Here is a 22492-nt window from a genome sequence, read left to right on the forward strand (position 1 = left end):
ATATTGAGACATTTAAGGCTTGCAAAAAGCTTTATAGAATTTTGGAATGGGAGAGTTGGAAGGAACATCAGCCACCATCCAATCCAATCCAGCCACCAAACCAATACTACCCTGTAACATGAAAAATATCCATGCAGACTCTGCTCATGCCACCAAGAAGGATACATCTACCACATCTTGAGTTGCTTTCTCTTTCTCTCTTGTTCTTCTCTCGCTTTCATTTCTGCCTCTACATCTCTCTCTCCCTCTTTTCTTCTCTCTTTTCCCTTTCTTTGTCTCCCCGTTTTCCCTTTGCTTCTTCCTTGCTATCTCTGTCCCTCTTTATGTCTATCCCTGTCTAAGACACTCTGTTTCTGTCTCTATTTCTCTGTCTCCCCTCCTCCCCAAGTGTAAGTGGGTCATAATTCCAAATGCAGTGCAGCATAAAGGATAAGATATTAGACTTCGAGCCAGGAAGACCTAGATTCACATCTCATCTCTAGACACTCACTGTGTCAACTTGGATAAGTCATTTAGGTGATTCTCTTAGCATCAGTTTCCTCATTTGTAACCTGGAGGGATTGTAGTAGGTGATTTCTTCTTTCTTATTCTATATCTATAATCTATGAAATATATTCATAACAAAAATATTTGTTGTTGATTCATCCTATCCCTACCTGTCCCTTTTTAGTGAAATTCAGGCATGCTCAGTAGTTTGATGTCACTGATTTGTACTAGGAGTATGAATCTTACTTAATCCTTAATTTGGGATCCATGAATTTTAATATATGTGTTTGTATGTATGCACATTTCAATGTAATTGGTTTCTCTCAAAATCCTATACATGTTACATTATGCTTTCAAAAACATCATTCTGAGGAAAGGTTCATAGGCTTCATTAGGCTGCCAATGGGATCCATGATGCACCAAAAGTTTAGAAGCTTAGAAGCCCAGTTTCATTAATGGAGCCAAGATTTTATATTTCTCCCTCTCCCTCTCCCTCTCCTTCTCCTTCTTCCTCTTCCTCTTCCTTTCTCTCTCTCTCTCTCCCCCCTCCCTCTCCCTCCTTTCCCCCTTTCTCACACACACTTATACACACAGACATATATGCACATATATAAACATATACATATATACACACACATGTATACACACACATATACTTTTGTTCATAGATACTTCTGTAACACAAAGGTCAGCTAGTTGGCGCAGTGGATAGAGGTGCCAGGACTGGAGTCATGAAGACTTATCTTTTTGCGTTCAAATCTGCCCTCAGACACTTAATATCTGTGTGACCTTGGGCAAGTTAACCCTGCTTGCCTCAGTTTCCTCATCCATAAAGTGAATTGGAGAGTGAAATGGCAAACCACTTCAGTATCCCTTCCAAGAAAGCTCTAAATGGGGTCACAAAGAGTCAGATGTGACTGAAACAATTGAACAGCAACCCTAACACTAGAACTCTATCATCTCTCATTTTTGCTACATGGCATTTTGGGGGGAGGGGTGGAGAATGGAGGGGTGGTCATTCAGTCCCTAATAGTGTCTTATTGGCTGTTCTTTGCATGTAGATCATCATTAGTCTCAGTCTATAGCTTATTGACTCCTAGTATCTATCTCTCCTTTGAGCTTTGGGCGAGCTTCGGTGTTGTTTGTTAAGGGGTCCTATAATTCTTAGTCATATGGCACCCTCTAGAGAATATTAATGCTTCTACTCACTTTACTCTGCATTGCTTCATAAAAATCTTCCCAAGTTTCTCTGAAACTATCCCGTTCATCATTTCTTATAGCTCAGTAGTAATCCATTACGATTATATACATCCAGTCATTCATCAACAGATGTGAACACTCTTTGTTTCTGGTTCTTTGCTACACATAAAACAAAACAAAACAAAAACAGGGGCTTCAAATATTTTAGCACATGCAGATTTATTTCATTTTTCTGTGTTCTCTTTCAGGTATAGATCTATGAATTATAGGGGGAAAGGGTGTGCATAGTTTAGTCACTTTGTGGACATAGTTTCAGATTGTTTTCCAGAGTGTGAATTCACAATTCCACCAGTTAGGAGAACAATTTATACTGTAACAACAGCCTAAGGAGTGACATAAGAAATCTGATCAACAGAAAGAATGACCACGATTCCAAAAGACCCATGATGAAACATGCTACTTAACTCTTGAAAGAGAAGGGATGGATTCAGGAGACACAGTCTGTTTTGTCTTGTGGTTGTTGTTGCTGTTGGTAATGGCCATTGTCAAAACATAGTTTCCTTTACTAAGTATATTTATTGCAAAGTTTTGTTTTCCTTTTTCTCAATAGTGGAGCAGGGGAAGGAGGGAGAGATGATAGACTTGTTAATTTTTAAAATTAAATTGAAAAGAGAATATTGGTGTTCTAAAACTTGGATTAAAAAAAAATCATGAAGCACCTTGTAATCATGGGAAGAGCCACATGATTTCCCAACTACATTCCAGTTCGCTATGCTCTCCATGTTCAGCCTCGAGCCCAGATTATCATCCATCTGGTGTACTAGCCCAACATTATGAATTAACTAGAGAGAAAGGATGAAGGGCCATTTGGGGTTTTTATCTGTTAAAGTGCGTGATCATAGCCAAATAATTCATTGAGTAACTGACGACATTGAATCATAAACCTCTGTGTATTTAGCAAGACTAGTCTATAAAGAGTAGATAGAAGCCAAAATGGAAGCCATAATTAAAGCCTTTCCATCTTCATAGAATCTTCTGGATAAATATTAACTTTAATATGGAATTAACGTGTTTTTTTAAACACCTAAATCACCTCTGTTATATACGTAGCCATGTGGAATACAATTCCTTTATAAGTACTACAAGTGTTATCTTAAAATGTGGATTACTTACCTTCATGATCACATGACTCAACTGTAAAAGTTTGTTTAATATTTTTTCCAGAAGAGATCAAACTCTCTCTTAAGATATTATCTCAGTTTGCTTAATTTACCTGAGAAATTTTGATAGATTTAACTCTGATTTACACTTAGCCAGATGATTTCTACAGGATGCTATTTGGATCTTCCAAGTCACAGTCAAGTACTTCCAAGTACTTAAAAAGGGTTTGTCGCCCCAGGATGTGTAAGAGATGTAAAACTATCTTTTAATCTCTGTAAACTTAAAGGAGGTTATTGAAAGATAATGAAAGTGATGCATTCAAGATAAATTTCAAAAGTAAAAAGTTAAGTATTTAGGGTCTGATTCTAACTGCCAGTTTGATTGTATTATGTCTGTCTATTGACTTGGCTTAGGAGAAAGAGAAATATGGCTTTGGGTGATGGAAGCAGTAGGTGCAAATAAATAATTGCATGTAACTACGTTGCTTGGGATTAGCCATGATAAATAAAATAGGTTTCACGTAGCTACATATTGTATGTGTGTATTCTTAAGACATAGAGACAGAGAATGTACAAGGGAAAGAAAAGAGAAAGGAAAGAAGAGAGGTAAAGAATGACATTAATGTAGCATCTCTTTTTGTATGTTTTCCCAGTTTCTGCTTACCTTCCAAGGGGTGGGTCTCCAGAGAGCAGCTAATATGCTCCTCCCCTCAGGGTTCTAGAGTGATACTCTAAGAGGATGAGGTTCTCAAGTACTAGCGTTCATGAAACTGTATCCAGTGTGTTCCCCATTGATTATCAAATAGCCAGTCAGAGTTAATTAGCTGAGGTGGTAAAAACAGTGGACCCCAAACCAGAGCCTCACTTTTTCCTTTCAGACAAGGTCTCTGGGCAGAATGGACTCAATGGGTCCAGAGGGTAAATTCAAAGTTCCTAAATTTTGGAAATCCTTTGCAACCTTCATAGAATCCTCATGGATTTCTCATTAGATATAGCTCTTTGCTGAGCTGCCACGAGGGTTGTTTCTCTTACTGGATTATGACTGGACTCAATACATTTGGATTATCTTCAGTGAGTCTCAGTTACCATTGTAGATACTGCCATCACATGTGCTTCTGAGAATACTGCTATTAACACTAACGGGAAATTCAGAGTTTCGAAAATTGACCTTCTGAAGTTCACAAAGTTATTCTCTGGTCATTAGGTAGGGGGATGATCTCCTTAGGGTCACTCCCCCCTCCTCCCACTCTTTCTGCCCTCTAATATTGGTGCAAGGGGTGTTTCTCTTCTAGATGTTCTATAAGCTTAACTGCCTTTCTGCTTAAATTTCTTTCTTACACACACACACACATGCATGCACACTGCTCATGAACTTCATACACACACATGCACAAACATATGCACACACATACATACATACTCTGGAATATATATGTATTCACACACACACACACATATATATATATATATATATATATATATATATGTATATGAAGTTCCAGAGTATGTCTAATTCTTTCTTATCTCTGTAGCAACATTTGATTTCATAAAATAGTTTGAAGCAGTTCAGTCCTCTGAAATTTATTAAAGACTTGTTTGTATATATCAGATTACTCACTGTCTCAAAGAAGAGGGAGGGGAGAAAGGGAGAAATAAAAATCTGTAATTCAAAATTTTTAAAAATATTTAAAATTAGGGAAAACTAAATATTTTTTAAAAAAAAGATTTGCTAGCACCTAGTTTACGCTTTGGCTAATTAATTTATTAGTAGATAGAAGTTGGGAAGAGAGGAAGGAGAGAAGGGAGCAAAGGAAGGAATGTAGAAAAGAAAAATAAGTGCTTGTAAACGAGTCAGCATTTAGATCTAGAAGAAATCTTTGTAATACCCTCACCTCATTTTATAGGTGACAAAACTGAGAACTGAGGGCAATTCAAGAGTACAGGATGTAAATCAGCTTATTACTCTTGGAATTGGGGTTGGGAGGGAAACATTGGTCTACCAGCTCAGTCTGGGGAATGAACATGCATTATGGAGGATGGATAGAATGCTCATTTGGGGTTCAGAGCATCTGAGTTCGAAGTCTGGCTCTTCTGTTTACTGTTTTGAGCAAAAGACTTCATCGATATTCTCAGCTGCAAAATTACCTCTAAAGGTCTCTCCTGATTGAGATTCCATGATTCAAACATATATCCCAACTTCTCATATCTCTTTCGTTTCCATGCAGTTTCCATGTAATTGGGATTTCAGGACAAAACATTTTACTGCAGAAAAGATGCTTTCATTTGATTTAGCTTAATTTTGGGAAGAAGTAGCAGGGATAAGAATGGCTAGACATACTAGTGTACCTTGCTATGGATTAATGATAATAATAGCAGGAATATAAATTTTGTTGTTAGAATATCTTCAGCATTCTAGTTGCCCCTTTGACCAATCTGCTCTCTCTTCTATCATCCCTCTCTGCCCTTGTCTCCGTCTTCTCTTTTGTCCTGTAGGGCCAGATAGCTTTCTTGACCCCTTAATCTGTATTTCTTATTTCCTAGTGGCAAGAACATTACTCGACAGTTGTTCCTAAAACTTTGAGTTCCAACTTCTCTTCCTCCCTCCCTCCCCACCCCTTCCCTTTGGAAGGCAAGCAATTCAATATAGGCCAAATCTGTGTATTTTTGCAAATGACTTCCATAATAGTTGCGTTGTATGGTCAAAGGGGCAATTAGAATGCTTGGTGTTTGTGGGGGGGAGGGGATAAAAGGGGAGAAAATTTGTAACCCACAATTTTGTGAAAATGAATGTTAAAAGTTAAATAAATAAATTAAAAAAAAAGAATATCTTCAGACCAGTTTATTTTTGATTGTCTATCTCCATGGATACATGATAAATATAAATTCGAATCAATATATGAATGGGGGCAATCACTTACCATTTCAGTGCCCCAGGAAACACTTCAGGAGTAAATATTGGAGCATAGCTGCCTACTCTGTTTGGCAGAGGCAGTTTCCTTGCCTGGCAGTTTTCTATAATGATGAAATAAGGTCTGGACCCAAAAAAGGCAACATTAAAGTAAACTAAATGTAAATATCAGTTTCGGTATTTCCAAATCCCGCATCATACCAGAGTCTTTGGCCTTCATATTTAATTTGTCCATGAAATCTGAATAGTATCGTTATTTGGATATTTCGGCAAAATTCCTTTTCTGACTTACTTTGGAGGGAGGTGTAGTTTTTTTTTTTTTATTTAGGTATAGAGAGTTTTTTCTTCTACTTTTTTCAGTTCTGTTTGTTTTCTTCCCTTTTCCCCTCCCCATCCATTGAGAATGCGAATAAAACAAAACCAGTATGTGTTGTGATGCAAAACAAATTTCTGAATTAGTAGTCTTCAAAAGAAAAGAAAAAGAGAAAAGAAAAGAAAATATGCTTTGGGTTGCACTCTGAGTTCACCCTTTCTTTTTTATTATTTTAATTTATGCAATAAAACAAACGTTTCCATAACATAGTACAGTAAAAAAAAGATTATCTGTTTGCGGGTGGATAGCATCTTTCATTCTGAGACCTTTGGAATTGTGATGGGTCATTGAGTTTATCATAGTTTGTAAGTTTTTCAAAGTTGATCATCCTTGCATTATTGCTCTTGTGGTATAAATTGTTTTCCTGGTCCTGTGCGTGTAACTCTTTATAAGTTCATATATGTCTTCTCAAGCTTCTCTGAAACTATCCCATTCATCATTTCTTAGAGCACAATAGTATTCCATCATATTTCTATAGCACAGTTTATTCAGTCATTATCCAATTTATGGGCATCCTCTCAGTTTTGAGTTCTTTGCCACCACAAAATGAGTTGTTAGGAATATTTTTGTACATTTGCATCATTTACCTCATTTTGTAACTCTTTGTGCATTGCTCTAGTAGTGTTATTGCAAGGTCAATGAGTGTAGACAGTTTAATAGAGTTGAAGGCATAGTTTCAAATTGCTTTCTGTAATAGTTGGACTAGCTCATCATAGCAGGGTATCTGTTTTTTCTTTTTCTTCTAGGATTTGTCATTTTCTTTTTTTGTCATCATAGCTAATCTGATGGACTTGAAGTGGTACTCTATATTTGTTTTCATTGGCATTTCTCTAATTATTGGTAAACTAGAGCAATTTTTAATATGACTATTGATTGTTTTGATTTCTTCTGGAATTTTTTATTTCTGTCATTTGACCATTTGTCAGTTGAGGAATGATACTTATTCTTAAATTTTTCCCTCAGTTCCTTATATAGTTTAGAAATGAGATCTTTATCTCAGAAAATTACTGCAAATAATTTTCCCCATATTTTCTGCCTTCTAATTTTAGCTGCATTGGTTTTGTTTTTGAAAGAAAAACTTTTAAATTTTGCATAATCAAAATGATCCATTTTACTTTCTGTAGACCTCTCTACTTATTGCTTGGTTGTAAACTTTACCCCTATACATAGATTTGACAGGGAACTTCTTATCTGCTCCACTAATGTGCTTATGGTATTATCCTTTATGTTTAAATCATGTGTCTCTTTTGAGCTTATCTTGGTATATAGTGTGAGACACTGTTGTATGCCAAATGTCCTTCATATGCCTTGTCAGTTTTCCCAACAGTTACTTGTCCCAATAACTAGTATCTTTGAGTTTATCAGATACTAGGCTACTTCATTCATTGGTTTCTAAATATTGTGTGACTGATCTCTTCCATTGATCAGCTCTTCTGTTTCTTACCCAGTACCTAATTGTTTGGATGATCATAACTTTGTAGTATAGTTTGAGATCTGGTATTGCCATGTCCCTTTCTTTTACTTTTTTTTCCCATTTATTCCCTTGATATTCTTTACATTTTTACCCCTACAAATGAATTTTGTCATTTTTTTCTGACTTTACAGAGCAGTTCTTCCTTATTTTATTGGGGGTGAGGGAGAGGGTAGGGGAGAGGTCTGAACCTGTAACACATTACTAATCGCATTTCTAATGTGGAAACTTCCTTCACTGATACAGACAAGTAACCTCTTTGTAACTTGACGTCCTAGGGAATTGTATGGGAGCCTTCTGGAGTTCATTGATTTACTTGTGTTCACACGTAACTAATATGTATCAGAGGGAGAAATTGAGACTCACTGACTTTCAATCTGGCCCTCTGCCCTCTTTTTCCATTGTACTGTTTCTCATGTGATTTCTTATCCATGATTAAAAATATAACACTTGATTTCTTTTGCATATGAACTTTGATCTGAAAAGGTTATGCTGGTCAATGTGTACGTAGGAAACCTGGACTTCCATTTTTTTTTTTCCTTTCCATTACACAATTTGTGCCAGGAGATTAAGATCATTTTTTACTGTTGCCATGGCAAAAGTGTTTACATGGAAATTCTCAGCAATCAAATTTCTTACTCAATGCCCCCTGGAAAGTGATTGGCGTGGGTTCTTGGCAAATGGAAAAAAGGATATTGATGTGGTTAATTTTTATTGTGGGTGGGTGAGTGGGAAAGGTTCTTTGAAATATGATAGCTTTCTGCTTAGTTTAAAAAACTTTTTGCATGATACATTTAGAAAGGTCTTTTTAGATACCTTTTGTTTAGAGAGTTTGGAACTGAATTGAAGAGTGTGTGTGTGTGTGTGTGTGTGTGTGTGTGTGTGTGTGTAGAGATAATCTGTGATTTCACTGGTATAAGTGGCTCTTGATATAGAAATTACTTTTATTGCTACTGATCTCCAACTGTCTTTTAACTTACCCTGCTTTAAAGTTTCCTGAGCATTGAGAGGTCACTGACTTCCCTCTGGTCATACAATAAGGCTCTGTCAAAGGCTAGGCTTGAACCCTATCCTCATGTGCCCCAAGCTAACTTTCTATCCACTACTGCATGTTGCCTCTCATATACATTTTTAATGATTTTTATTTACATTTGTAACATATTGTCTGTGGATAGACAGGTAACAGGAGGGGAAGCTGGAGTAGCAGTTGACTTTTCTTAGAACTTCCTTCAGCAGAGTTCTCTGCTCTGAGACTCTTGTAGAGTAATGATCCTCCTGCGTACTTAAAAAATTGATTCCTGCTTTTATCCTTTAGTTGTATTCTCAAAAACCACATGCTCCAAACTCTGAAAAAGCTCTTTATTCAAGCTAATTTCATCCTCATTTATAGGACCAAGAGTATGTAACAAAATCTCACTTCTTATAGGTTGTCATTCATATGACATCCAAACGTCATCCAATAGCTTTTACAGTCTAAGATTTTTTGATTGATTAAAATATATTCTGACTCAGCTAAGACATCAGAGCTAAAATGGAGTAAAGCAGCCTTCAACTCCAGTATTTTTAAGCTTTACAAAGTACTTTCATTATAAGAACCTCATTGTATTATATGAACGGATGTGAGAAGCATGGAATCTTTTAAACAAACAAACACAAAAGAATCCAGATTTATTGAAAACCATTTTTATTGCTATTTGTCTGTTAAGTGCCCAAGTCTTGAACTGTCGAGAAAATATGAGCTATTTTTATCCAGTGATGTTTTTAATTAATCTCATTTCAGGGGAAGCCTGTGGGGACGCCAGATGCTGGGGCTTACTTCCGCGTGCTCTCAGAACATGGAGTGGCGGCCTTGTTTACAGCACCAACTGCAATTAGAGTCATCCGTCAACAGGACCCTGGGGCAGCCCTGGGGAAGCAGTACTCTTTGACAAGGTGATGTGAGGATACTGGGGCAAGTCACTTTCAAAACCTAGATCTGAATCAGTGGAAGGATTATGCTCTGGGGAGCTTGAGTATGCCTATGGGTAGAGCTAAAATAGTCTGCGTGTTCTTAGGATTGACTGTCTAACAGATAGCTTTAAAATAGAAAAACATAGTGTGGATATCAAACTATTTTATGAGGTTGAATTATATAATATTATCCCTTCATATGATATCATTTCAACAAGAGTTCAAAGTTATTGGGAGTAGGGAAAGACTTCCTTTCACATAAAGAAACACTTTGGTAGTAATATTCATTATACTGGTGTTTAGACTGTTTGGGGCTTGAGGGAGAGAGGAAACAAGACCTGTGATTTCATCACAGAATCCCAAATTTTGATAATTGTAAGGGATCTCAGAGACCACCTAGTCTAAGTCTGATACAAAGGATTTCACGTTGTAACATAACCACGTAGTCATCTGGTTCTTCCAAGGAGAAGAGATTCACCATTTCTTGAGACAGTTCATTCTACTTTGGATCAGCCCTAATTAGGAGGTCGTTCATTTCTATATAACTTCTATCCATTGTGGCTGGTGCCCAAGAAAACAGGTCTAGGCAGTATAACATGGGATAGCCCTTCAGATATTTGATAAGAGCTACCAAATCCCCTCCTGAGTCTTGTCTTCTCCAGGATAAACTCACCCCATTCCTTCAATTGATCCTTATGTGACAAAGCCTTAAGGCCTGTCATAATCCTGATTGTCTTTTGGACCATTTCCTACTTCTCAATATCATTCTTAAATCATAGGAACATTCTCTTAAAGCACTAAGTGAAACGATGTCTGAATTGTACTTGGGAATCTGAGCTCCCACCAGTGCAAATCAGTAAAAGGAAGGAAGGGAGGGAGGGAGGGAGGAAGGAAGAAAAGGTGTGTGTGTGTGTGTGTGTGTGTGTGTGTGTGTGTGTGTGTGTGTGTGTGTGTGTGTGTAAAATCCATCTTTGTAGAATTTGAAATTTAGATGGAAAATTTGAATAGGGAGATTATTATTTGACTTTATATTTCAATAAAATACTGAAAATCGCTATCCAAATTATAAAAATTCACTGAAAGAAGAGTTTTACCTATAAAGCAGGATTAGATTGCCTTTTGTTGTCTAACAATATTCCCTGTACACACTGATTATTTTTCTGCTATTTTAGAGACTGATTTCCCCATCCATTTCAGTTTAATAATATGTATATTGAAACGTAATTGTAGGTGTTTGTATCTTCAAAGCATTTTCCAAGCTTTGGTCCTCTTAGCATCCTCTGAAGTAGGTTAGTAACATCAGCAAATGAGACATAAAGAATTCAATAACCATCTCATGTCAAAAAGATACTCCCTGAATAAAATGATCTTTTAAATTGCAGACCAAAGGATTAGAATCTTTGGCAGCTGTATCCTAAAGAAAATGAGGGTTGGAGTAATGTTTTGAGGGCATGATATATGGGGTATTTTGGTGGCTCTGTGGTATCAGGGCAGATCCTACTCAGCTTTGGGGAATATTCATTTTGGGTGTTAGGGAAAGCAAGTCTGAATGAATTTGCAGACATTCAGAGAAGAATGGTATAATCAGATTTAGATCTCAGAGGAATAAGTGAGTTATCTAAGACCACATAGCTAGTGTGTGGCTGAGCTGAGATTTGAACACAGGTCGCTCTATTCCAAATCTAATGCTCTGTTCACTGAGTCAAGCTGCCACTCATGACAGCCATTAAATATCATTTGTGTGTTTGTCCTTTGTTGCTGAAGAAGACCATGCCATCAGAGAAGTGATGACATGACTTGCACTTGACTTTGTTTTGAGTGAGGGAGGGCTGTGCAGGTCACCAGCCTCACTTCTCCTCCAGAGCCATCTGAATCCAGTGACCAGATATTCATCAGGATGACTGGAGATGACCTAGGATGAGGCAATTGGGGTTGTGACTTGCCAAAGGTCACACAGCTAGTGAGTGTCGAGTGTCTGAGGTGAGATTTGAATTTAAGTCCTCCTGACTCCTGTACTGGTGCTCTATCCATATTGGACACCTTAACATCCTTTCAAATCTTCTTTACCTTAATAGCTCACTATTTCCCCTCCTCCCTTTTAGCCCCTCCAAATCTAGTTGTGCTCAATAAATTTTTGCTAAAGATTTATCTGAGTATGGCTAGTCTGATTCATTCTTACTCACACATTAATGCACCTTGTGTGTAGTAGAGTAGATTAAGATAGATGTCCAGGGAAATGAAGTCATCCCATGTGATGAACAGTATTGTTTCCCTCTGTGTTGATTTATATTTATTTCTAGTATTTATAGACAATGCCTCACTCCCCCTGTCAAGGGCATCCTTTGCAAAAGCAGGGTCTATATCAACTACACAGTTTATCCCCAGGCATTTCCTAAATGAACACTATGTTAATATTAGTGATTTTGCGGCTGTTCAATCATTTCAGCCATGTCCAAATCCTTGTGATCCTATTTGGGGGAGTTTTTGTGGCAGAGATAGTGGAGTGGTTTGCCATTTCCTTTTTCAGTTCATTTTACAGATGAAGAAATTGAGTCAAACAATGTTAGGTAAGGTACCCAGACTCACGCAACTAGTAAATATATGAGGCTAGATTTGCACTCATGAAAATGAATCTTACTGACTCTAAGCACAGTGTTCTATCCACTCTACCACTTACTTACCCCCATAATATTAGTATAGAGTTAGAATTATGGAACCATAATGGGATTATGGAACCACAGAGGTGGAAAAACCTCAAATCCTTATGTGTGCTGATCTCTCCTTGCCTCCATTTCAGAGAAAATCTTACACATAAACTGTGATCTTATTTTTTTTTAATAATCTTTAAAGAGAGAGTTAAAAAACAGCATCATAAACTAAGATTCTTAAATAATAATAATAATAATAATCATAGTGGCTGCTAGGTGGCACAGTGAGTAGAACAGTCAGGAAGACCCAAGTTCAAATCCCACTTCAGATACTTACTGGCTGTATGACCCTGGGCAAGTTGCTTAACCCCATTTGCCTTAAAAAAAGAAATAATCTTACTGTATTTATAAGAGAAAGTGTGGTATTGAGGTTAGAAAACCAGCTTGATCAGAAAGATCTGAGTTCAGTTCCTGCTTCTGACACGATAGGCAAGCCACTCAAATCTTCAGTTACCTAGGCAACGTTCTAGAATTGTAAAATGCAGAAGTTGGTACCAGTCAGGATTGGTGCAGAGAAAATTGCTTCTTTATCTGAAGTTTTCCTGTATCATTAATAACATATCTTTGATAATCTGGATTCCCTTCATCCAACTTCCTGTCTCCATGCATAACCCTCTCTCCAAAACCTAACATTAATAATGAACTCATACGCTACATTTTTAAATTTATCCTATGCTTTGACTTGTACCTGTAGTTTTATCTATGATGAATAAACTTCTTTACTTGGAAACTGATTCTTCTATAATAAGTTTCTTATTTTGAGTCCTTGACACAAATTCCTCCCCCAAACTAATTCTGTAATACAATTAGCTTGATGCATGACTATGATTTTTACTAGTTGGTTACCTTGCTAATCTGTCCCTTTTGCACTATATATTTTTATGCTGTTTAGGTTGTTTGCCAGTTGGCTTCCAATGTTATAATTTGGATTAGGCACAATCATTATTGGTACATTGGTTTTAAAAAAAGAACTCATCTCTCTGTTCCTCTCAGAACACATTTGGGAAAACAGTTTTCTTAACAGAAAAAAAAATAAAAATGCAAACACTCCTACGTTTGATATTCTTTTAAAACAGTAGGGGTAGCCAATCCTTAGTAGCAGCAGAGACACCAAGGTGTTTCAGAGTAAAAAAAAATAAAGACAGATGTAAATTGACAAAAATACAAATTCTCAAAATAAATTCAAGGTTAATTGTAATCAGGAGATTAACAAGAGATGCAAATGTAGTTTTAAGTGGTTGGTTTTGGTTTTCATATAACTTAGTGATTTGAGGGTATTTTTTTGTTGTTGTTGCTCTCAGTTCTCCTTTGACATGATTTTTATGAATCTTATTTTTGTCCCAATCAATTGTTATTTTTCAGGGATAAGAGTATTATAGAAGTCATAAAGGATAGATTCCAATAACAAGAAAAAATTATGAAAGAAAGCTGCCATGAAAAAGAGGGAAAAAATGCGAGCATTAACTCCAAAGGAATGTGTGTGTGTGTATGTGCGCGCGCGTGTGTGTGTGTGTGTATGTACACATACTGGAAGAGTCTTTGGAGACCATCTAGTTAAACCTGTACCTGAATAGGAATCCTCCTTTTGACATTTCTAGTTACTACTTTTTTAGCTTCAGAGACTTTAATTGATGAGAAATGGACCACATTTCATGGAAGCCCATTCTTAAATTTTGATGACCATTAGTTGTATGCTGCTTCCTCATAAAAAAAATGAAAGCTTCAATCCTTTTTCATAAAAAACAAACAAAAACCTGTTGGATATTCTGTAAAGCTCAAATAGATCCAAAATCTCATAGACGAGATTGTTTTTCCAACAGCGCAGCTCACTGCCTGTAAATACTGGTCTATCCCTGTGTGGCTGTAGTGCATGCTTTCCCATAAGTCAGTCACAGAACACAATGTAATAGCCTTCCTTGCTTTCTCCTGACATCATAAGGATACCATTAGAGTACCTAGACTATTTTCCAGTTACCTTTTACTTTTATCACATGGTTATCACCTGATGACATCCTTTACTCTTTCAATATGCTATTTTTCTATGCATCTCACTTATCCTTTGCTCACTGAGTGAATGGGAATAAGGATAGAACCTGGATCTGCCTGTAATTTCATTAACACAGAGAACTACCTTTACCTTTGCTAGTCAGTACCTTCTCTGCAATTTATCATTTTTAAAACTTGCCCCAAACTCCCAGGAATATTATAGCCAAGTTCTAGAGCTCATAGGTCAAGGAGAAAATATTGCAAACAGCCTGAAAAAAAAAATCAAGTATTGTGGAGCCATTGTCAGGGCAATACAAGATTTAGCAGCTTCCATATTAAAGGTCAGAAGACTTGGAATATGATATTTCAGTGGGCAGGTTAGCTAGGATTACAACCAAGAGTAACCTACCCAGCAAAACTGAGTATACTCCTTCAGGGGAAATATGGCTATTCAATGAAATAGAGAACTTCCAAGTAATTTTGATGAAAAAATTAGAGCTGAGTAGAAAATTTGACTTTCAAACACAAGACTCGAAAGAAGCATATGAAGATAAACAGGAAAAGGTAATCAAAAGGGACTTGATAGGTTAAACTGTTTACATTCCTACATGGGAAGATGATACCTGTAATTCATAAGACCTTTCTCATTATTAAGGTAGTTAGAAGGAGTATATATAGACAGAGGGCACAGGTGTGAGTTGAATATGAAGGGATGATATAAAAAAATAAAATTAAGGGATGAGAGAAGAGTGTACTGGGAGACAGAGAAAGGAAGAGATAGAATGGAGTGAATTATCTAACATGAAAGGCAAAAAAAAAAAAACTTTTATAGTGGAGGGGATGAGGGTGCTGATGAGGAGGAGTGAGCAAATGTTACTCTCATCAGAATTGGCTGAAAGAGGGAATAAAATACTCATTCAGGGATAAAAATCTATCTTACCTTACAGGAAAGTTGTAGGAGAAGGAAATAGGAGAAGTAGGAGCATTAGGGAGGAAAGATTGGGGGATGGGTAACTCAGAAGCAAAACACTTTTAAGGAGGGACAGAATGAAAGGAGAGAGAGAATAGGGAAATACAGTTAGCAATAGTAATGGAAAAAATTTTGAAGCAAGTTTCTCTGATAAGGATCTAATTTCTCAAACATATAGAGAACTGAATCAAATTTATAAAAATAAAAGCTATTCCCCAGTTGATAAATGATCAAAAGATAGGAACAGTTTTCTGATGAAGTAATCAGAACTGTCTATAGCTATATGGAAAAATGCTCTAACTCACTATTGATTGGAGAGATGCAAATTAAAACAATTCTGGGGTACTAACTCATATGTCTGAGTTTGACTCATAGGACAGAAAAGAAAAATGACCAATGTTGGGGGGATGTGGGGAAAATGAGATATTAATGTACTGTTGGTGGAGTTGTGAACTGATTCAACTGTTCTTTAGAGGAATTTGGAACAATTCTCAAAAGATTATGCAACCATGCATACCCTTTGACGAAGCAATACCACTTCTAGTTCTGTATCCCAAAAGAGATAAAAAAAAAAAAAAAGAGGGAAAGAACCTATATGTACAAAAAATGATAGCTCTTTTTCTGGTGACAAAGAATTGGAAATTGAAAGGTGCCTATCAGTTGGTTAATAACTGAACAAATAGTGGTATTTGATTATGATGGAATACTATTGTATTATAAGAAATGATGATCAGGATGCCCTCAGGACAACCTGGAAAGACTTATATGAGTTGATGCAAAATGAAATGTACTGTGTGCAAAGTAACAGCAATATTGTAAGATGGTCAGCTGTGAATGACTTAGCTGTTTTCAGCAATACAGTGATCCAAGACAGTTCTGAAAGTCTTTTGATGAAAAATACTATCGCTCCCTCGAGAAAGAACTAATGGTGTCTGAATACAGATTGAAGCATGCTTTTTAAAAACTTTTTTTTTCTTGAGGTTTGTTTTGTTTTGTTTTGGTCTGTGTTTTCTTTCACATCATGACTGACATGAAAATGTTTTGCATGACTCCACACGTATAACTTATATTGAATTGTTTGCCTTCTGAATGAAGGGGGTGGAGAGGGAGGAAGGGGGTGTGTTTGTTCTTCGTTCTTGAAGAGAACCATGATATTGAGGTGATGACTTGACTTGCAGTTGACTTTGATTTGTGTGAAGGAGGGTTGTGAAAGGTCACCAGCTTCACTTTCTTCTCTAGAGTCACCTGGGTCCAGTGGCCAGATATTCATCAGGATGACTGGAGATGGCCCAGGAGCCAATGTGAGACCCTGGCCATTTTAGCCTAAGGTCTTATTGCATTCTCACTTTGAATGAGATACACCAATTCAATGAACAGGCTTCTTTAAGTAGTTACTCAAGGGATGGCCCCTTTAATCAAAAAACAAACAAACAAACAAACAAACAAAAACTGGGAGGGGAAGACCCTCAGGGTTCCTGGATAAAAGAGAAACTGAGAATTTCGAACCCAAAGTTTTTAAAATGAAGGTTAAAAGGTTTTTTACATCAACTGGGGGAAAACAAAATACTAAATAGATAAATAAAAGACTTACCCAAGGTTACACAGGAAATATGTGTCAGAGGGTAGAGTTAAACCTGCATGTTCCCGACTTCTAGGCCTGCTCCCTAGGGACTGTGGCATACTGCTTCTGAGGGATAATCCTTTCAAATTCTTCAGAGGATTTAATGTTTTTTGACTTCCAGTCATATAACATCACTGAGAGAATATTAGTATTTCTTCAAAAACAGACTTTTTTTTCTTGAAGAAGTTTAAAATCATTTAAAAAGCATCACCATTTCCCAAAGGCAATCCAGCTTTCTCTTCTCCTCTTGCTTAATTTCAGGCGCAGATCCTTGTCCATTTCTCTGTGTTCAACTCATATACCATAGGATGAGCACTGCTATAAGCTGGTTGTCCCTTTTAACTACATGGCATGATCTGGACAATATAAATTTTCTTTCTGCTTTCTCCCCACCCCATCTCACCCCACTGTGGGATGGTTAGGCCAAACCCTTGCAATACCTATGTTATCTCTTCCAGAAGGTGCTGGAAGGTGCCTTATACCAATGGCACAGGGAGGATGCTGGGAACTGGGAAACTCAAACATGGTGAGCGATTGAATAGGTGCAATCATTATTAGTACATTGGCTTAAAATAAAAGAACTCTTGTCTCTCTATTTTCTTTTTTCATAAAAGAGATAGATGCAGTGGGGAATAAAACCAAAACAGATAAAGCTTTGTGAGAGACTAAATTAAGCAAAACCATCCAGAGGGCATTTATTGAAAAAAATGTAAGAAAGACAGTGGAATGAAGAAATATGGAAAAGATTTACAGAGATTTTTATGATCATCACTAAGGACTGGAAATCCTGCATGCTAACACTGTCACATCATAATTCTGGGTTGCGAGCACTAGTTTTGGAGTCAGAGAATTTGAGTCCAATCCTGCTTCTAAAACTTACAAACCTGTGTGACCTTGGACAAAACCACCTCTCTAGGCCTCATGTGGGAAGGATAGGGATAGATTAGGTGACTTCTGAGGTCCTTTTTAGCACTAAAGTTATGATCCTATTTGTTTATAAGGGAGGTAGAAATTGCACTTGGAGTAGTTAGGTGGTGCAGTGAATAGATCACCAAGCCTAGACTTAGGAATACTCATTTTTGTGAGTTCAAATCAGGCCTCAGACACTTTGCAGTGTGTAGTGGGGAAGTCATTTCACCCTGTTTGTCTCAGTTTCCACATCTGTAAAATGAGCTGGACAAACCATTCCAGTATCTTTGCCCAAAAAAAAAACCCAAATGGGGTCACAAATAGACAGGACTGAAATGATGAAGCAACAGAAATTGCCCCAAACAGAATGAAGATAGGGAAAGTTGCTAAATGAGACAAAGTATACAGAGACACAGTCCACACTGGAAGGGGCACAGTTGAGAGGGCATCAAAGGCTTTCATGATTCACAAAATATCCGAAAGCAGGTAAGATAGTAAATCATGGGAAACATCCCAGAGCTTATTTAATAATGGGGAAAAGGTGACTGACAAAACACAGTACAGCTCCCAACCTATAACGTCCACTTTTCCATCTACATACAATTTTTATGAGACTCATCAGGAAACACATCGAAGGCATTCTTGATGAGGGTATTAGTAGGGTACAAGGAGACTTTCAGAGGTTTGATTCCACAGCAGATTCTATCCCTTGGTAGATATAACGGATAACTTTGTCCAATAGTCATCTGATCATAAATGTCAGGCAAGATGTAACACAAAGAAGCACATTCCTTGCCAAAAGTATTCACCACATACCCAGAGAAGATTCAGGGCAGAGTTCGAGTTGAGGCAATATCCTCTTCACACATTTTCTAGGTGCTGATGTGATAGCAAACGTGTTGTCAGTGTTTGTGTCCATTTGTGCCGATGAATAAGTATTAAATTATCTACCTTGAAATCTTGGAGCAAGTAATTTCAAAGATAACCAATTGTTAAAACTAGTATGAACAGAACAGTTTTAAATTGTTGATGCCTCGGACCCATGACATATAAGCACAAGCACTTAATGTTTGCTGAATGGGATTGTTAGAAATGTTACAGTTTTCAATTTAGAAACAGAAAATTCCTCAACTTATTGTACTTTTATGTGGTTATTGAAATTTCAGTTTAAATGTCATGCTTTGAAGCCCAACTTGAGACTTTTGCATTCAAATAACTTTTAAAAAAATATCAAAAGAACCTGTTTTCTGATAGAAGGTTCCTCACTATCTTGACTATAGAACTGTGGCCTCAACTCTATTACTTTGCAAGCTATTGAGGTCATTTACTTATATAAATATGGATGAGCTAGGATTTAGGGCTATTTTGAGACCTTTCTTTTTAAAGGAGGATTGAAATGCAAGTGGAACCAAGTTTGAGAAAGAAAGAAATTCTTCAGGTTAGGCAATTGCATTTAATGGTAGAAAAATAACATCTGGACTTTTAAGTGATTTTCACTTACAAATATTTGTTCTTAGAACAAACTTTTCAGTGAAAGCTGTTGGGAGTATGTGGTTGAACTAACTGCAGTATGGAGATAAGAAAGTAAGGCTGATTGTGAAGCAGTCATAGGGATCTGGTGAGAAAATGTATGTCTTTGGGTCTAACTTTACAATAAACAAAGGCAAAATTGTAGATCCTTTAAACTAGTCATTGAAGTAGTGCTAAGTAACCACTTCTACCTGGTAGTGTGCACTGTCATATTTCAAATACAGGAATGGTTTAAGAGGGAACATATGTGTGTGTGTACAGAAATATGCAAATATGTTTATGCATGTGTTTATGAATATACATTTTGGTCCATCAATGTAGGCAAACCACCTGTGTGGAATTGCCTCAACTTTTTCAGACTGGCAACTTATCTTTAACTTCTGTCTTTGAGAATTGCTGTAAAGTCAACTTATGTTGTTAGAGTTCATCTCCTTATCTAGGAATTCCTATGTTCAGTTCACTTCAATAAATGTTTATCGAGTACCTACTGGATTCCATGCTCTGTACTAAGTGCTGGAGATATGGATAAGAAAAAAAGAAAGATCTTGTCCTCAAGGAGCTTGTCATCTAATGGGGGAAGATAACACACAAAAGGTAGCTAGAAAGCAGTAGGGTCTGGGGGGGGGGGCACTGGAAAGCATCTTGTTCTATGGGGTTGAAACCAAGGAGAGTTGTAGATGGAAAGGGAAGAATGAGCTGGAAGTCAAATTCCTGCCCTCTAAAGAAAACTTTAGTCCAATTCCTGCCCTCTAATTGAAGGGTAGAGGAAATGGAATGTATTGGGAAGCTGTTACATGTCCCAACTAGAAGGGGTAGCGTGATGATGAGATTTGAGTCAAAACCAAGCACAGCTGCTGATGGAAAGTGGCATGGTCCTATCTTCCTTATTTTTGTTATTATTATTATTATTATTATGAGAGAACGATGGAGGGTCAACCTCAGGAAGATCTTGGTTGAGATCCTGCCTCTGAAATTGCTATCTGTGTGACTCTGGGCAAGTCACATAGCTTCTGAATGCTGTAGGCAGCTCTTGAAACCTATATAAATTAAGAGCAGGTGTTGATCTGAGCATTTCCTTACTCATAACTTCCCTATATCTATGAAATAACAAGTCTTAATTTCCCAAACATGCCAAATTATTGTTATTATGCTAATAATGGGGGTGGGGTGGACAGAGTTGATGGAGAATTAATAACATTTTCATTTAATATCAATCTATCTTATGCATTTTGCTTATTAACTATAAACATTGAATGATTCATTTCTTTAAAAAATTATTCCTGCCATTTGCCTAAATAATTCTTCATCTTGAATTATTCAAGTATGTCCATTTTCTCATTTCTGCTCTCTAATCAACTCACTAAATCTTTACTCTTTTCTACTTTAAAAAAAAATTTCAGATGTGTTTGATTGCAATATGGAGACCCTGTTTTGATGAAAACTGTGAAGTAACATTTTAGGTTCCATAGCCTTTTTGTGGAAGACAGTAGGACTTTGATAGGCATAGATATGGATGGGAAGTGTATTACAGACATAAAAAATGGCATGAACAGAAACAACAAATCTTCCCCCTTAGTGGCAGGGAGCCTCTTGCATACAGGAATGGTTCCTATTCACATAGGATTTTAAGATTATTTTTAATTCAATTCATCAAATGTTTTTGGCTTTCTCTATGCTAAGGCACAGTTGCAGAAGATGAAAATACAGAGAAGTAATAAGTGCCTGGCCTCAAGAAGCTTGTATGTTGGTGGTGGTCCTTTGTTCTTGAAGAGGACCATGACATCAGGGAGGTGATGCCACCATGACTTTCAAATGAATTAGATTTTAGTGAGGGAGACCTGTACAAAAGTCAGCAGCCTCACTTTCTCCTTTGGAGTCACCTGGGTTCAGTGGCAAGGTATAGATCAGGATGAATGGAGCTGGCCATGGATGCAGTGGGAAACCCTGACCTTTTTAAGCCAAGGTCTTTCCCAGGTCTTAGTTTGTCTGAGTCAACTTCCATTCATTGATTAAGGCTAGGTAAGAAATGAGACAAAGAATGACCTCTTTTACCTAGTCCAAAAAAATCAATCTGGGAGAGCAAGGTTTTTAGCCAAAATGGAAACAATTTTTATTTACGTTCACTCTAAGCCATCAGGGCCAAAATAATGACCAAGCAAAGCTTGGGCTGGGACTTCTTGTTGGCCAATCAGTGAAAGCCAGAAGGAGAGGAGGGAGAGAAGGAAGGAAGGGAGGGACAGACATCGAGTCCCATCTGACAGAGGCATGAACTAACTGAACACTCTCTTAGCTTACTGGGACAGAAACAAAACAGAGCAAGCAGGAACAGTTGCTTAGGGCAAGAGACCATGTGGAAAAGATTGTCTCAGATGTTTCATGTAATTATCTAGTCCCGAGATCTTTTTTTTGGACAATATGCTTTATTCTCTAAAGGAGGGTTCTTCTCTGGTTTCAAATCTAGAGGTACTGACCTAATCAAATGCAATCACTTCAATCTGGTCTCCAATTTTGAAACTTCCAAGAATTTCAGTTTATATGATCATTTACTATTTCAATCCTTAGGTAAATCCTGTACCTCATAGACTGATAGAATTTACTTGTAAATCTGTCTGGTCCTAGATCTTTTTCTTAGGAAACTCATTTATCACCTGTTTTTCTGCTTTTTAAAATTACCAGACAGATACTTAAAATGGGAAAATAATTTTACTTTCTTTACCTTTACCATTACAATTTATGTGAAAATCCAATTAATCCTTGATTAACAAAACTTTAGAACTTATTGCCAATACATACTTAAAGCCTGAATTTCCATGATAGATAAATTTTGAAAGCCAATCATATACATATGTATGTAGTTCTTAGAGAAAACAGTCTAATTCTGCTGTTTTTCTCAAAATTTATCATTCCATTTAATATTTTTAAAGTTGCATTACATCTTTGTCTTATTACCTTGTCTAATCATTTTCCCTTTGGAGGATATCATCCTTATATTATAATTTGACCACATGTAGGCTAAAATTGTAAGATGTTCACACTTGAATCCTATTTTAGTAACTCAGAGATGTTCCAGTATCAATCTATTGTTTAATAGATTTAGTGTTGTACTTACAAAATTTCTTGATTATAGAAATTTGCTATTAAAAGAAAAAGAGGGACATGCTTATATCCTAACAGAGGGAAAAACTCCCTTAGCTCTGTTTGATTCCAGGCATAAGCCCTA

General features: G+C 36.9%; 1 protein-coding gene across 3 annotated transcripts in view; it reads left to right on the top strand.

Moving 5' to 3' along the window:
* Nucleotides 1-22492, top strand: part of ACSS3 (acyl-CoA synthetase short chain family member 3) — a 261782-nt gene that overhangs the window by 145740 nt on the left and 93550 nt on the right. For all 3 annotated transcript variants that reach the window (XM_072655479.1, XM_072655482.1, XM_072655481.1), the window contains one exon: nucleotides 9379-9530. In XM_072655479.1, coding sequence (XP_072511580.1) covers nucleotides 9379-9530 — 152 coding nt within the window. The remainder of the gene's footprint in view (nucleotides 1-9378; nucleotides 9531-22492) is intronic.

Source organism: Notamacropus eugenii, chromosome 3 (assembly GCF_028372415.1).
Source record: "Notamacropus eugenii isolate mMacEug1 chromosome 3, mMacEug1.pri_v2, whole genome shotgun sequence".
Lineage (NCBI taxonomy): Eukaryota > Metazoa > Chordata > Mammalia > Diprotodontia > Macropodidae > Notamacropus > Notamacropus eugenii.